We start from the raw sequence: 13,840 nt of genomic DNA, 5'->3' as shown, positions 1-13,840 counted from the left end.
ATGATGAAAAAAGTTAGATATTAATATTATAAATTAAAGGTATAAATAACTGATACATTAATATAAATAATTATAATAAGTAATATATAATTGTATTACGTGTGTGCTACTGAATTGAATATACCCATATTAGTCGGTAAGTATAAGATACTTAAAAGATGGATGAACTAAATATATTGTTGAGTTAGAATTGATTTTGTTAAGTTAATGTGATAACAAATATTTATTATTGGGTTAAAAATCCAAAGTGTAATTAATGTATGTATTAGTGTTGCAAGCCCAATATGCTCATCTCAGCTAGCTCATGTTGCTTCAGCCAAATCAAAATATGAGCCCATTACATTTGAAGAACAAGCTTCAACCCACATGTAATGGTGAGCAAACATTAGTTTCATGAAGTTAAGAGAAAGGGTTCAACAATTCATAGTTGATCAAAGAAAAAAAATCAAATGGGATAGTTTCCAACGTTAGAAAAGAAGTAAGAGACAACAAGGACACAAGGACATTACAAGATCAAACTGCAGAAGGTCACTAGCTGAGATTGGAAGAGCAAAACAAAAATGCAGTGCATTGAGCAACAGCTGTATTGGCACAAAATGGAAAAAGCTTTGCATGCCAAGGAAGACAGCACCTCCAAGGACAGCAGAGGATTAAACTTTCAAAGGTTGGTAGGGCAACAACAAAATACAAGAACAACAGAGGTAGTGGAGAAAAATGAAAAAGTATTGCATGTCAAAGAAGACAAATGCAACGGGAAAAAGGTACCAGAAATTGGAAGAGACAATGAAAAAATTTTGAAGAGAAAACTGCATCCTATACTGTAAGGCTCACAACAACATTGAAGCAAGGAAAAAAGAGTGCCATTGGAGCATCATTACTCACACTTAACCAAGAATCATTTTTTTCAACTTTAAGCTTCATTCAAAATTTTAGTATTATGGCTATCTAATGTTATCTTTCTATAATTGAGAAAAAGACTTATGATTCTGAGTAGAAAAATATGAAAAAGCCATGCCAAAAGAGACAAGAGAAATGCATGAAAAAGCCAAGACAGTTTCTGTGTAATTTGGTTTTGCTGAACTAAGGTTTAGTTCTCCTTGCCAAGTTGGGATAGCACTTCGTGGCTGACTGAACCAGTGAGTTCTCCTTTCTTAAGTTGGGACAGCACTTGGTAGTAGCTAGGTTTGGGTATAAGCTTAGAATTTGATACTATATGAATTAGGTTTATAATTCATTGGTATTGGTGTATGTAATCTAGTTGATTATAGTGGAAATTCCACTATGGTTGTGGTGAAGACTAGATATAGGTTTCATGGCACTAGAAAATTGAATTAGAATACGTGCTGGTCTCATTCTCTTCTTCCCTTCTCTGTTTATTTCTGGTTTTAGAGACAAAACAAAAAAAATATCATGCATAATCAGCTTCCGTAAAAAACAGAGCTAAAGAAGTTCACCTCTGGATTCAACTTGATTCAACCCCCCCTTTCTCAAGTTCTAGCAGTTCCATCAGTTAAGGTCTCACGGAATCAAGTTTCACAAATTAGAGTAAAGATCCATGGCCAACAATATGGGTGCTAACATCATGGCGTACACACTCATTGAAGGGCAGTCCAACAATAGACTTTCCTACTTCAACAACAGCAACTACTCATACTGGAAAGAGAGAATGAGAATCTTCGTGCAGTCAATCGGCTACAACTTCTGGAAGATTATTGTCAACGGATCTGAAATTCCAACAAAGCAAAATGGCTGATAGATATGTGGTGGCAAAGGAAGACAATGAGTGGACAGAGGAAGAAAAGAAGAAGGTTGAACTCAATGCCAAGGCAATTAACCTAATGCACTGTGCTATAATTTTGAAGAATACAGAAAAGCTTGCTTTAAGGTGCAAAACTGCTAAGAAAATCTAGGACAAGCTCAAACTCACCCATGAAGGAACCAAACCAGTGAGAGAGATAAGAATAGACATGCTGATGAAGGAGTACGAGATGTTCACCATGAAGGAGAATGAGAGCATCGATTAGATGTTCGAAAGGTTTTCAATAATCATCAACAACCTGGATGCCATGGGGAAGAGCTATTCCGAAGAAATATTAGTAAGAAAGATCTTGGAGAATCTTACGAAGAAGTGGAAAGTAAAAAGTATAGTCATCTCTGAAAGAAATTAACTGTTAAAAATCACTTATGATGAGCTAAAAGGCAAGCTGCTAGCCTATGAAACTACTCACATGTCTCAAGACAGAGATGATAAAAAAAGTGTAGCATTAAAATAAAAAATGATAGCCAAACAAGAGGAATCTGATGACAGTATTTCAGATGAAAAAATGGTACTCTTTGCAAGAAAAATGAGAAGATTAATGAGATTCAAAAGCAAAAGCAAAGGAACTACTTCATTAAAAGGTTTTAAGAAGGATCAATTCAAGTATACTTGTCACCACTGTAAAGAACCAGGTCACTTCAAGTCCGATTGTCCTCAATTGAAGGCAAAAAATTAAAAAAAGACAAAAAGAAGGTGCTGATGGCAACATGGGAAGACTTGAAAAATGACATTGATTCTGAAGAAGAAGAAGACTCTGATCAAGAGGCTCAAATGTGCTTGATGGCTGATCACACGGACATGGATGAGGTAGATCTCTCTGACTTATCCATTGATGAATTGCACTATACTGTCAAAGATTTCACTATGAACTCAAAGAAACTTCTTAACAAATATGTTAAGTGCAAGAAAGATAATAAGGCATTGAGAGCTGAAAATAAATTTTTATTAGAAAAGGTAAAGGCAACCGAAACTTGTGATGAAAAATATTTGAAAGAAGAAATTATGCTTTAAGAGCTAAATTAAACAAATTCAAACTCAAGCATCCGGTTTTAGCCTTTACTGATTTAATTGCTGAAAAAGAAAGGTTGAATGAGAAAACTAACAATCTTAACGAAGAATTAGCAAAATTTTTTCAAGGTTCACAAAATCTTGACAAATTACTTGCTTGTCAAAGATCTAGTTTTAGAAAATTTGGATTTGGATTCAAAGAGGAAAGCAAATTTATTTTCAAACAGACATTTAAAAAATCTAAAGTTTTCTCTTCTATGATTGTTAAGCCAAAAATTTCAAGCAAGCTTTAAAATTCAGCAAATGGAAAACATTGCTATAAATGCAATTGAATGGTCATATTCCTCAACGGTGCTTCATTTTTCTAAAATCTTTTGGTGATGATAACAAATTGTATAAAGTTGTTTATGATTATAATGCTCTTGAACAACCAAAAAAATTTCACATAAGAGGATCTAAATGAATTTGGATACCTAAGGTTAGTTAAAGAACATGCAGGTTTGCCATACATTTAAGAGGAAATCGGATATGTGGTATCTTGATAATGGATATTCAAGGCATATGACCGGAAATGCTACCTTCTTCATCAAACTCAACAAATATAATGGAGGGTTTGTCACTTTCGGAGATAATGGTAAAGGTAAAATAATTGCCAGTGGTAAGGTTGGCAAAGATTTTTCTACTTGCATAGATAGTATTTTTTTAGTAGATGGGTTAAAGCACAAGTTATTGAACATAAGTCAATTGTGTGATATTGGATATGCGGTAACCTTTAGGAAATTAGATTGTAGAGTCATAAATGAAAAAACAGGGACTGTTTTGTTTATTGTAAAAAGATGTGACAATATTTATTGTCTCGCTTTAGATGATCTTAAGGTTCAAAATGTAACTTATTTTTCTTCAATGGAATTTGAAAAATGGATGTGATATAAGAGACTAGGACATGCTAACATGATCCAAATCTCTAAGCTTGTTAAAAGAGGCTTAGTAAGATGTCTTCCTGACATTAAGTTTGATAAAGATATTACTTGTGATGCTTGTTAAATGGGTAAACAAACAAAAATTTCTTTCAAACCCAAGGAAGATGTCTCTACTAAGAAACCATTGAAATTGTTGCATCTTGACCTGTTTGGACCAACTAGAATTCAAAGTCTTGGAGGAAAAAGCTATGGAATGATTATTGTGGATGAATACACTATATTTGGTTGGGTATTCTTTCTAGCTCATAAACATGAAGCATTTTCTGTAAATACAGCTTGTTATGTTTTAAATCGAACACTCATAAGAAGTTTTTGAAGAAAACACCATATAAATTTTGGAAAGGACATCCTCCTAATCTCAATTATTTTTGTATTTGGCTGCAAATGTTTTATACTGAACATAAAAGAAAATTTGAAAAAATTTGATCCTAAAACACATTGAAGTATTTTTCTTGATTATTCCACAAATAGCAAGGCAGATAGAATCTATAACAAGAATTCTAAGACTGTTGAGGAGACTATGCATGTCACATTTTGTGAATCTAACATTATTCTTAGTGTTTGTATTGATGATAGTCTAGGTTTTGAAGTTGAAGTGATCAAGAACGCTGAGATAGAGCAATCAAATTCAAGTTTTCAAGACACTGCACCTGCCAGTACTGAGAATGTCAATTCTGCAGGAGACAATTTAGAATTATCTCCTATCACAGCAGAAAATTCTGAAGCAGAGGCAGTTGTTGATGATAATGAACCAGAATCATCAACTCAAACTAAAAGGCCAAGAGAATAGAAATTTCTAAAAAATTATCTTGAGGAATTCATAATTGGTGACCCGTCCAAAAGAATGACAACAAGATCATCTTTTAAAAGAGTCAAATCAAACAATATAGCTCTCATATCAAAGATCGAACCTCAAAATATACAAGAAGCATTGCTAATCCAGCTTGGGTATTGACAATGGAGGAGGAATTACAACAGTTTGAAAAGAATCAGGTCTGGACCCTTGTATCAGATTCAAATGGAAAGAAAGTCACTTGTACTAAATGGATTTTTAGAAATAAATTGGGTGAAAATAGAACCATTGTTCGAAACAAAGCAAGATTAGTTGCTCAAGGCTATGATCAAGAGGAGGGTATTGATTTTGATGAATCATTTGCACCTGTACCTCGAATAAAAGCCATCAGATTGCTCTTAGCCTATGCGGCTCACTGTGGCTTCAAGTTATTCCAAATGGATGTAAAGTGTGTATTCCTCAATGGAATAATAGATAGAGAGGTCTATATGGCTCAACCTCTTGGATTTGAAAACAAAACTTTTTTAAATTATGTTTTCAAATTAGCAACTCCAAGAAGTATTGATCAAAGCTCCAAAAAAAATCTCAATCAAAGTAATGAAAATTTCTAACTCAATTCAAGAAAAGAAATTCTAAGAACAGTGATTAAAAACATGAAAATCTTAATAAAAATGATAGATCACTACCTTTGTTTAAAAAAATAACAACTAAAAATAATTAAAGATACTCATGCATCATTGGTGCACCACTGGCTAAGATGTCTTTGGAAAAATTATTTTCTGTTGAATTTTGAAGTTGATGTGTATTTTCATTCATGTTAAATTCCTCACCAACTTAGTGTGGCTGCTAAGTTAGATCTTCAATTGTATAATTTGATCCTTAGTCCTTGTCGAAAAGAGTGATATCATCTTAACCCACACAGAACAAAATAAAGTGGATCAGATCATCATATAAGAAAACTATAAGTAATTAAAAATAAACGATATAAGTAACTCTAATAGGCATGATATGATTATGTTCAGATCACTACTTTTTCTTCTGGACTCCCCCCAATTTTCTATCTTCTATGAGGTATCATCTACAAAATTAAAAGAACAAAAAAATAAGCAACTACACAAGACATTATTCTCTTTCCTAATCTGCTACATACACTTTGGAGAAAGCAGCATATCAAACTTAAACAGGTGAGATATTCATCCTTAAGGCAATTTATAGAGAAATTATATCAAATGAAAAATTTATCAATACTTTTAAGAGATAAAAGTAAAATTAATAATATATTATATCCAATTTTAAAATGATGGGTTCTAGTTTATCCATAATTTGTTGTCTAGGTGCTTGTATTTTTAAAAACTATATCACTGGACATTAAATTTTTCAAAATTAATGTGCAAGTTAGATGAATCGAATGATCAAAGTCTCTAAGTCGTTCATTCAAAACTACTACAAACCATTAAAATATCATGATAAGACACAAAACACTCATCAAGCATTTGAATTAATATAGTGGATGTGATTGGCTATCAGATAGTATGTATAATAATATTAAATTTACAATAATATCAAACATGTTATATTTTTATACTATTTTTTAACATGCAGTATTTATAATACTTTAACTAAATTTACAATAATAATATCAACCACTTGTTTAATGATTAAAGGATTCCATACATAACAATAAAAAAAGGACAAGATTATAGTTGAAACTTGAAAGGTACCCAATTTAATTACCCAACAGGCATCATGGATACATAATCACCCAACAATCACCCAAAATAAACTAGCAACAACATCAATGCTAAAGGTAAAACATAAAAACCAAAAACACAACAAAACAGAGACAGCAATCCCAACATAAAAGAGACCAACTACAACAGCATCCCTGCCAAAAAACATCACTATCAAGATATTCCACTCTCAAATGCGTATAACCTTCCAAAAGCAACATAGAGTCAAAATAAAACCGCCAATCTCAGTATAAAGATGACACCAATAACAACCAAACATAATCATTCCTAATAACATATATCATCTTGTCCCATCTTCTTTACTCTTCCATCCCCCATATTTTTTACTTAAAAGCTCCTCTATTTGTATTTAAGTAGATTGGTTCTAAAAAGTAAAAACACTACCACTAAGAGAAAGAGAGGTAGCAAGGAACATAAGGGACACCAAGAAGCATCCCAATAGCTAAATGAAAACATCAACAGCGCTGGGTATAAGGCAGAACAAACTCACATGTCCCTAATTACCATCATTTATTTCCAATCCAACCAGTCATCGATCTGCACCTGAGCTAGAAATTGTTAAACCAAGTTATGCTCATAGTTTCACTCATTTTTGCAATGTGTGTCTACCTATTAGGGGTGTTCAAAACCAATCCGGACCGAACTAAACCGATCAACCGAATCGAAAAATCGAAAACCGAACAAACCGACAACCAAAAAAACCGAAAAAAATATATTTTGCTGTTTTTAGTTCGGTTCGATTTGGTTTTCGGTTTTGATAATAAAAACTCCAACCGAACCGAACCGAACCGGTCAGGTAAAAAACCAAAAAAAACCAAACCCCCCTCCCCCAAAATGAACGAAACCTAAACCTAACCCAGTAACCCCATTCGGCAATTCCCCCAAGCCCCACTCCCAAACGAACCCTAGCCCCTCTTAGAACTTACCATCATTTATTTTCAATCCAGCCAGTCATCGATATGCACATGAGCTAGAAATTGTTAAACCAAGTTATGCTCATAGTTTCACTCATTTTTGCAATGTGTGTCTACCTATTAGGGGTGTTCAAAACCAATCCGGACCGAACTAAACCGATCAACCGAATCGAAAAATCGAAAACCGAACAAACCGACAACCAAAAAAACCGAAAAAAATATATTTTGCTGTTTTTAGTTCGGTTCGATTTGGTTTTCGGTTTTGATAATAAAAACTCCAACCGAACCGAACCGAACCGGTCAGGTAAAAAACCAAAAAAAACCAAACCCCCCTCCCCCAAAATGAACGAAACCTAAACCTAACCCAGTAACCCCATTCGGCAATTCCCCCAAGCCCCACTCCCAAACGAACCCTAGCCCCTCTCTCCCTACTCCCTAGGTCTCACAGCCTCGCTCTCTGCAACTCCCATCGCTGGTGAGAGACCTCCTCCCACCACCTCGCAGCCACCGCCACCTTCCTCCCAGCGCAGCCCTTCCACTGCTCCCACCCAGGACCTCCTCGCGGACAGAGCAGCCCAGCACTGCAGCACACAGCCAGCGCCCAGCGCCCAGCAAGTCGGCACCACCCTTGCAAGTCGCACCCACCACCACCCTCAGTCCCTTGCAGCTCGCAAATCGCACCCAGCAGGCCAGGACCACCCAACGGACACAGAGCATCGTATCAAGTCAGATATGGAGCCCGAGCCACCGAGTCAGGTATGTAACTTTACTAAAATTGCTGTTTTGTTTGTTTTGTTGAATTACTGAATCTGCTTCTAGTTTGTGTTGTTCTGTTGAATTGATGAAAGTTTTGAGTCTTGTTTTGTTTTGCTATTTTGTTGAATTACTTAATTACTTTTGAGTTTTGAAGCGATTTACTATGATTTATCAAGTGTTGGAGGTTCTGGATCTTGATAATGTTAGATTGAATGTAACATATAAATGGAGAAGTCTTGGAACTTGTGCGGTTAAGGTTATATTTCAATTGTGTCATCTGATTTGATTTGTAGAATATGTAACAGATTTCTATCTACCATGGTCTAGGTATAAAGGTGGACCAGCATTACCGAGGAAGTTGATCTCGCAGGGTGCTACACAGAAGCAATATAGTGTTGAGGTTTACCCACTCATTTTGAAGTTGACTGATGCCAAAGATAACAGTGTGTCAACTGTAAAATTAAGCAAAAAGGTACCAATTGATTTCATATGGGGTTGTCTTGTTGGTTTTGTGGTTATGCTGCACTGAGTAGTAAGTACAGATGAGTATCGAATCCGTTAAAGTATGACACCTATTCAATTTTAAAACTGCTTCAACTGCTTCTGGTTTGTTTTGTGCTATTGAATTACTGAAACTGCCTCTGTTGTGTTTTGTTCTGCTGTTTTGTTGAGTGTTGAATTACTGAATTACTTTTGAAGTGATTTAGTATGATTTAGTATGTTTTGGAGCTTCTGGATCTTTATAGGGTTAGATTGAAATCAGTATGGTAAGCTAAATTTGAATAATGAGAACAGGATCTTGCTGATTGTTGTTCATTGCTCAATGTATTTGTTGTTTGATTGCTGATTGTTGTTCACTGTTCATTGCTGATTTTTTTGAATTAAAAGTAATTTTATTTTCTATTGTTCATTGTTCATTGGTTTACAGTATTTAAATGTTTCCATTTATTTCAGTGTTTCCATCTCGTCAAAAGTTATGGTGGATAAGAAATAAGAAATTATGGATAGATTGAAAATGCTGGACTTCATAAAAATTGGAACTCTTAACTCAACCTTTTCCATTTATTGTTAGAGTTTTTCTAATAATATATCTATTTTTTCAACCTGGTGATGCGCAAGCTTTCCATGAATCAGGTCATGTTGTTGCAGGCTGGTTCTTAAAACATTTTACTCAAGTGTGTGTGTATTTTACACAGGGCTAAAAAGTCAATGTAGATGTTAAAATTTACATATGTATATGAGAGATTTGATTCTCTATTTGTGCATGCCCTTAATGTGATCTTTGATTTACACCAGCAATGTCAACTTTGATTTATGTAGTTTATTATTAATTCTAACAATATTGCAGCTTCAGATGCTTAGGGATCTTAAGGAGGAAGGTCCTGACACAGTTCACAGAGTGAAGAAATAACTAATAAGCACCTTGATTTCATTTTCATGACTTATGTATGTTGAGTATTTTCTTTTACAACAGCACTAGGTATTGAAGTTAAAGTAGAAGCCCGGTATATTTGTTCTACAATTGTAAACTGATAGTTTATCTGTTCTGTGTACTAGCATCGTTAGTTTTCGAACAATCCCCTAATCCAGTCTTATTTTCTCATTTGGGGTCCTATCCTACAAAACATTTTCTCATTGAAGCAATGAAATTGGACCAACGCTGCAACGCATAGTTATCTAATCTAAGGAAACTGGTAATTTTTTTCTTTTGAATGGATTGAAAAATTGTCTCCATACATATATATACTGATTTTGGTGGATATTAAATTTGTGTACAAATCCAGCCACAATCACTGAAATAGATTATTTGACATTAGTGCTTTTCGTTTTCCCACGGAAATCAGCTCTTACTTTTGATTTCTCATCGGAATAAGACGCTGATTAAATTGGGAATGGATCCTCTCAAATTTTTGTATAAATTCCATTACAAAAACTTGGTACTTATCAATATGTGCTTGGACTTCACGAAACTAACAAAATAGATGCTTCCTGACTTTCCTTATTTCTTTCTCAAAATAGAACCCTATAGTTACCACGTAGAGTCTAAAATTCTTAATTGCTCCACATGAATCAAAGCTTGTCAGTCAGAAGGACACTGATTTTTCTTCATCCTCCTTCAGGGATCTTATAACCATTGCAACTTGATTCATACTTGGCCTATCATTTGGAGAAGCACTGGTGCAATTCAACGCTACCTGCAACAAGCTCATCATCCTCTCTTCAGATGCACCTTCTCTGATTAGTGACTTGTCAAAAACTTCAACTGTCCATTCCTCTCTCACCACCGAGTTCACCCATTTCGCCAAATCACCAAACCCATCACTATTCTTAACCACTTTCCCGGTTAGCATCTCAAGGAGTATCACACCGAAGGCGTAGATATCACCTTTGACACCGTTTCTGATGATATTTTGCGAGTGGTGGTAGTAGTGTTGGTTATTATTTTCGGTCACAAATAGGCCGTATTCGCTTATGAATGGATCAATGTTCTTGTCAAATAAGATGTTGCTTGATTTCAAGTTGCCGTGTGATGGTACTTCACTCTCTCTGAGATTCTCATGCATGTGTGCTAGTGCCGCGGCTACGTCGGCCGCCACTTTTAGTCTGCTCCGCCAACCAAAAGAGTGGTGCCCGCCACTTTGGGATCCTTGTGTTCATAATTCAAGTTTGAAGACAAATAATAATTTTAAGCACTAGTAAGTAAAGTATACCATGTGAGAAAATTATCACAAGAACTAAAATTAACAAGCAATCAGAAATTAAAATTGCTCTGGGTGTATGCTTAGTTACCACTTACCATACTTCATACTCAGTCTTGGCTTCAAAATTATATTAATAATTAATTAATTATGCTAATTTGTGGAGCCTCACCAGCTCTTGCTGTGTGTATGCTTAATTACGTATCCAAATTTTTTCTTTAAAGATGATATTATTTGTTAGGATTTGAGAAGGAAAAAAATTAAAAAAATCAAACCATAAATTTAACTTCAGCTTGGTATGGTTTGATATGGTTTAGTTTTCATTTGTTTCATAAAAAAATGGGGAGGGTTAGGTAAACAATGACTATCTTGAACAACATGAATAACTACTAATCAAATAAAAATACACTACACCTCCAAATTATCCACTTAAATCTTAGTATTAAAATAACCATCCGTACACCAAGTGAAATGAACATCTGATATATCTATTTGTTCACATTATTTAATATTTTCATTGTCTACCTATATTTTTTCTAAAAAAATTTATAAATATAGAAATTGAATTGTAACTTCATTCAAATTTTATTATTTATTGATATTTTTATAAAAATATATAAACATAGAATCTGAGACAATAATGTCAAAACGGAATAAAGTAAGCGAATAAAAATTATTTGAACACAAAGTCATATAGTTGTAAGCAACTAAGCATATACATATACATATATATTCTATAAGTATAATTATGAATTATTAATATAGAGTAAAGTATTATTTTGATCTCTAATATTTAGACTATATTTTAATTTAGTCTTTAATATTTCAAATTTTTTATTTTTTGTCAAAAAATTTCAAACGTCCTATTTAATTCTAAAAAGTTTTAAACTGATTCAATGTTGTCACACTATTAAATTTGACACGAATAATTAACATATTGAAGAGGCAATAATATTCAATTTTGGTATGTAAATGAAATCGTCCCTCCAACGATCACCAATACAAATGATTTTTCTTAGATTTTGAAGCGCTGATAATTTATTGCTAGTTTTAAAGTTTTATACAAAAAAAGAATGAAAAAAGAAAAGGTTACAAAAAAATTTTGGTTATGTTTTTTAATATATTGAAATAAGAAAATATGGCTTAACTAAAAATTTTGTCATCAATATTTAAAAGAATTAGGTTAATAGCTAAAAATAATGACAAAAAACAATAAATTTTAACGGCTCCTTAGTATTTCTTTATATATTTTCGGTTCGATTTTACAAATTAAAACCAAAAAGCAAACAAGAATAATATTAAAATTAAACCGATTTATTTCGGTTTTGTTTTTTACTTTAGTTTTAATTCGGTTTGGATAGAATTTTGAAGCCTCTAAATCATTCAGAAAGTATGAAGTCATGATTTTCATCACTTACCAAAAAGCAACATGAAGAGACTTCCATTGTGCATGTATTCATAGACAAGGAGCTTCTCTTGATGAGAGCAATAATATGCAAGAGGCGGAAGCACTCTTGGATGCTTCACTTTTGCTATGATCTCCATCCTTGTCTGAAAATGTTGCTTTGAAATCCCACAATCCTTGACTCTTCTCACTGCCAAAACCATCCCATTCTCCATCATCACCTTGTACAGGCTTCCATTCTTCCCTCTCCTAACCAACTCCGCCGGAGCACCAAGCAAGTCCTCGAATCGCAGCGCCTTATACTCTGCGCTCGAAAGAACCACAAGACCGGAAGCTGAAGCCATGCCGCTTTCCAAAGATGAAAATGAACTCTCTGATCTCATTCCAATTATTATTCCACTCTTTGATCCACTTGAATTGTAATAAGCTTCACTATTAGGCTTGTCTTTCTCTGTCTTTTGCATTTCATCCAATGCTCTGTCTTTTGTCTTGAATTTTCGAACCAATTTCAGGACAATGTAAGCCAACACCATGAAACAAAGAACTATGTATCCTAAATAAAGCTTAAAACCATCGTGCGATGAATCCGGAGGTGGCCGAGGAAGAGGAAGAGGAAGAGGAGCTGCAGGTGCAGGTGCAGGTGGACATGCATTAGCAAGTGGTTTTCCACACAAACCAGGATTACCATAAAAGCTATCTTGAAAGAATTTTCCTCTAACATCAGGAATAGGACCATATAACTTGTTGTTTGAGACATTAAACAACTGAAGTTTTGAGAAGTCGAAATGAGGAATTCTTCCGGTGAAGTTATTGTTGTCTGCAAGAAAAGATACCAGCTGCGAAAGACGAGACATTTCAGGTATCTCTCCGGAGAAGTTGTTATCGGAAACATGAAGCCTCATCAAGCTGGTTATTTTCCCAATAGAGATCGGAAGCTTTCCGGAGAATCGGTTACCATTTAGATAGAGATGAGTTAGGGACTTCAAGTTCCCTATGTCCTCCGAAACAGAATCATGTAGGGTATTGTTTTTTAGGCTAAGGAGCATAAGAGACTTCGCAGTGGAAAGAGAAGTAGCATCTAGAACACCTTTCAGATTTAAATGTTCAAGAACTATGCTCATCACGGTTTTGTTGTCCGAATGACAAATCACACCGTGCCAATGATCAGTGCATGGATCTGATGTGAGGTTCCAACCCCAATTCTTGGAATCTCGTTCCGCATTATTTGGTGCAAGCTTTTCCATGAACTTCACCAAAGCTTGCTTCACCACTTGTTCCTCTGAATTAACACTTAGGAACAACGAGATGATGAAAATGGAGGGTACCCACATGAGTTTCAGACCCATTCTTTCTTCTTTTTTTTTTTTTCAAAAATGATCTGAAATTAGAAGAAATGAAAACATGTATGATCCATGAAGGCAATAATAATGTTCACTTAAAAAAACTAGGACATGTTAGATTAAGTTGCCAAATGGAAATAATTAAGAAGAGCTATAAATGTTGTGTGTAATATTATTATGAATGAGAAGCCCAGTAAATGAGCCAAAGGGCAGAAAGTAACGAGCGAATTTGGCTGCCGGCATGTTGAAATGGTCACAGTTTCACAGTGAGTGTGTGTTTCAAACTTATCAATGTGTCGTGTTATTATTTATTAGCACGTCGTCTTTCTCCCAATTTGGCTTTTTCTACCTCTTCGTTAATACTTAGGTGTGAAA

The 13,840-nt window shown here is 34.4% G+C and overlaps 1 protein-coding gene and 1 long non-coding RNA gene across 2 annotated transcripts; one reads left to right on the top strand and one right to left on the bottom strand.

Annotated features, from left to right (window-relative positions):
- Window positions 7,463-12,753, top strand: LOC107643941. The gene is made up of 3 exons (XR_001621159.2): window positions 7,463-7,921; window positions 9,237-9,238; window positions 12,743-12,753. It is a non-coding gene; the product is annotated as an uncharacterized LOC107643941 (long non-coding RNA).
- On the bottom strand, window positions 9,747-13,723 carry LOC107643939 (probable inactive receptor kinase At2g26730). Its single transcript, XM_016347699.2, has 2 exons — window positions 12,139-13,723; window positions 9,747-10,668 (listed from the first exon to the last, which is right to left on the bottom strand). The coding sequence occupies exons 1-2, from the start codon at window positions 13,469-13,471 to the stop codon at window positions 10,106-10,108; spliced, it is 1,896 nt and encodes a 631-aa protein (XP_016203185.1). The 5' UTR covers window positions 13,472-13,723; the 3' UTR covers window positions 9,747-10,105.

The sequence above is a fragment of the Arachis ipaensis genome, chromosome B05, assembly GCF_000816755.2.
Source record: "Arachis ipaensis cultivar K30076 chromosome B05, Araip1.1, whole genome shotgun sequence".
Classification (NCBI taxonomy): domain Eukaryota; kingdom Viridiplantae; phylum Streptophyta; class Magnoliopsida; order Fabales; family Fabaceae; genus Arachis; species Arachis ipaensis.
The sequence above is the reverse complement of the archived record's forward strand: the minus strand, read 5'-3'. Positions and strand labels throughout refer to the sequence as shown.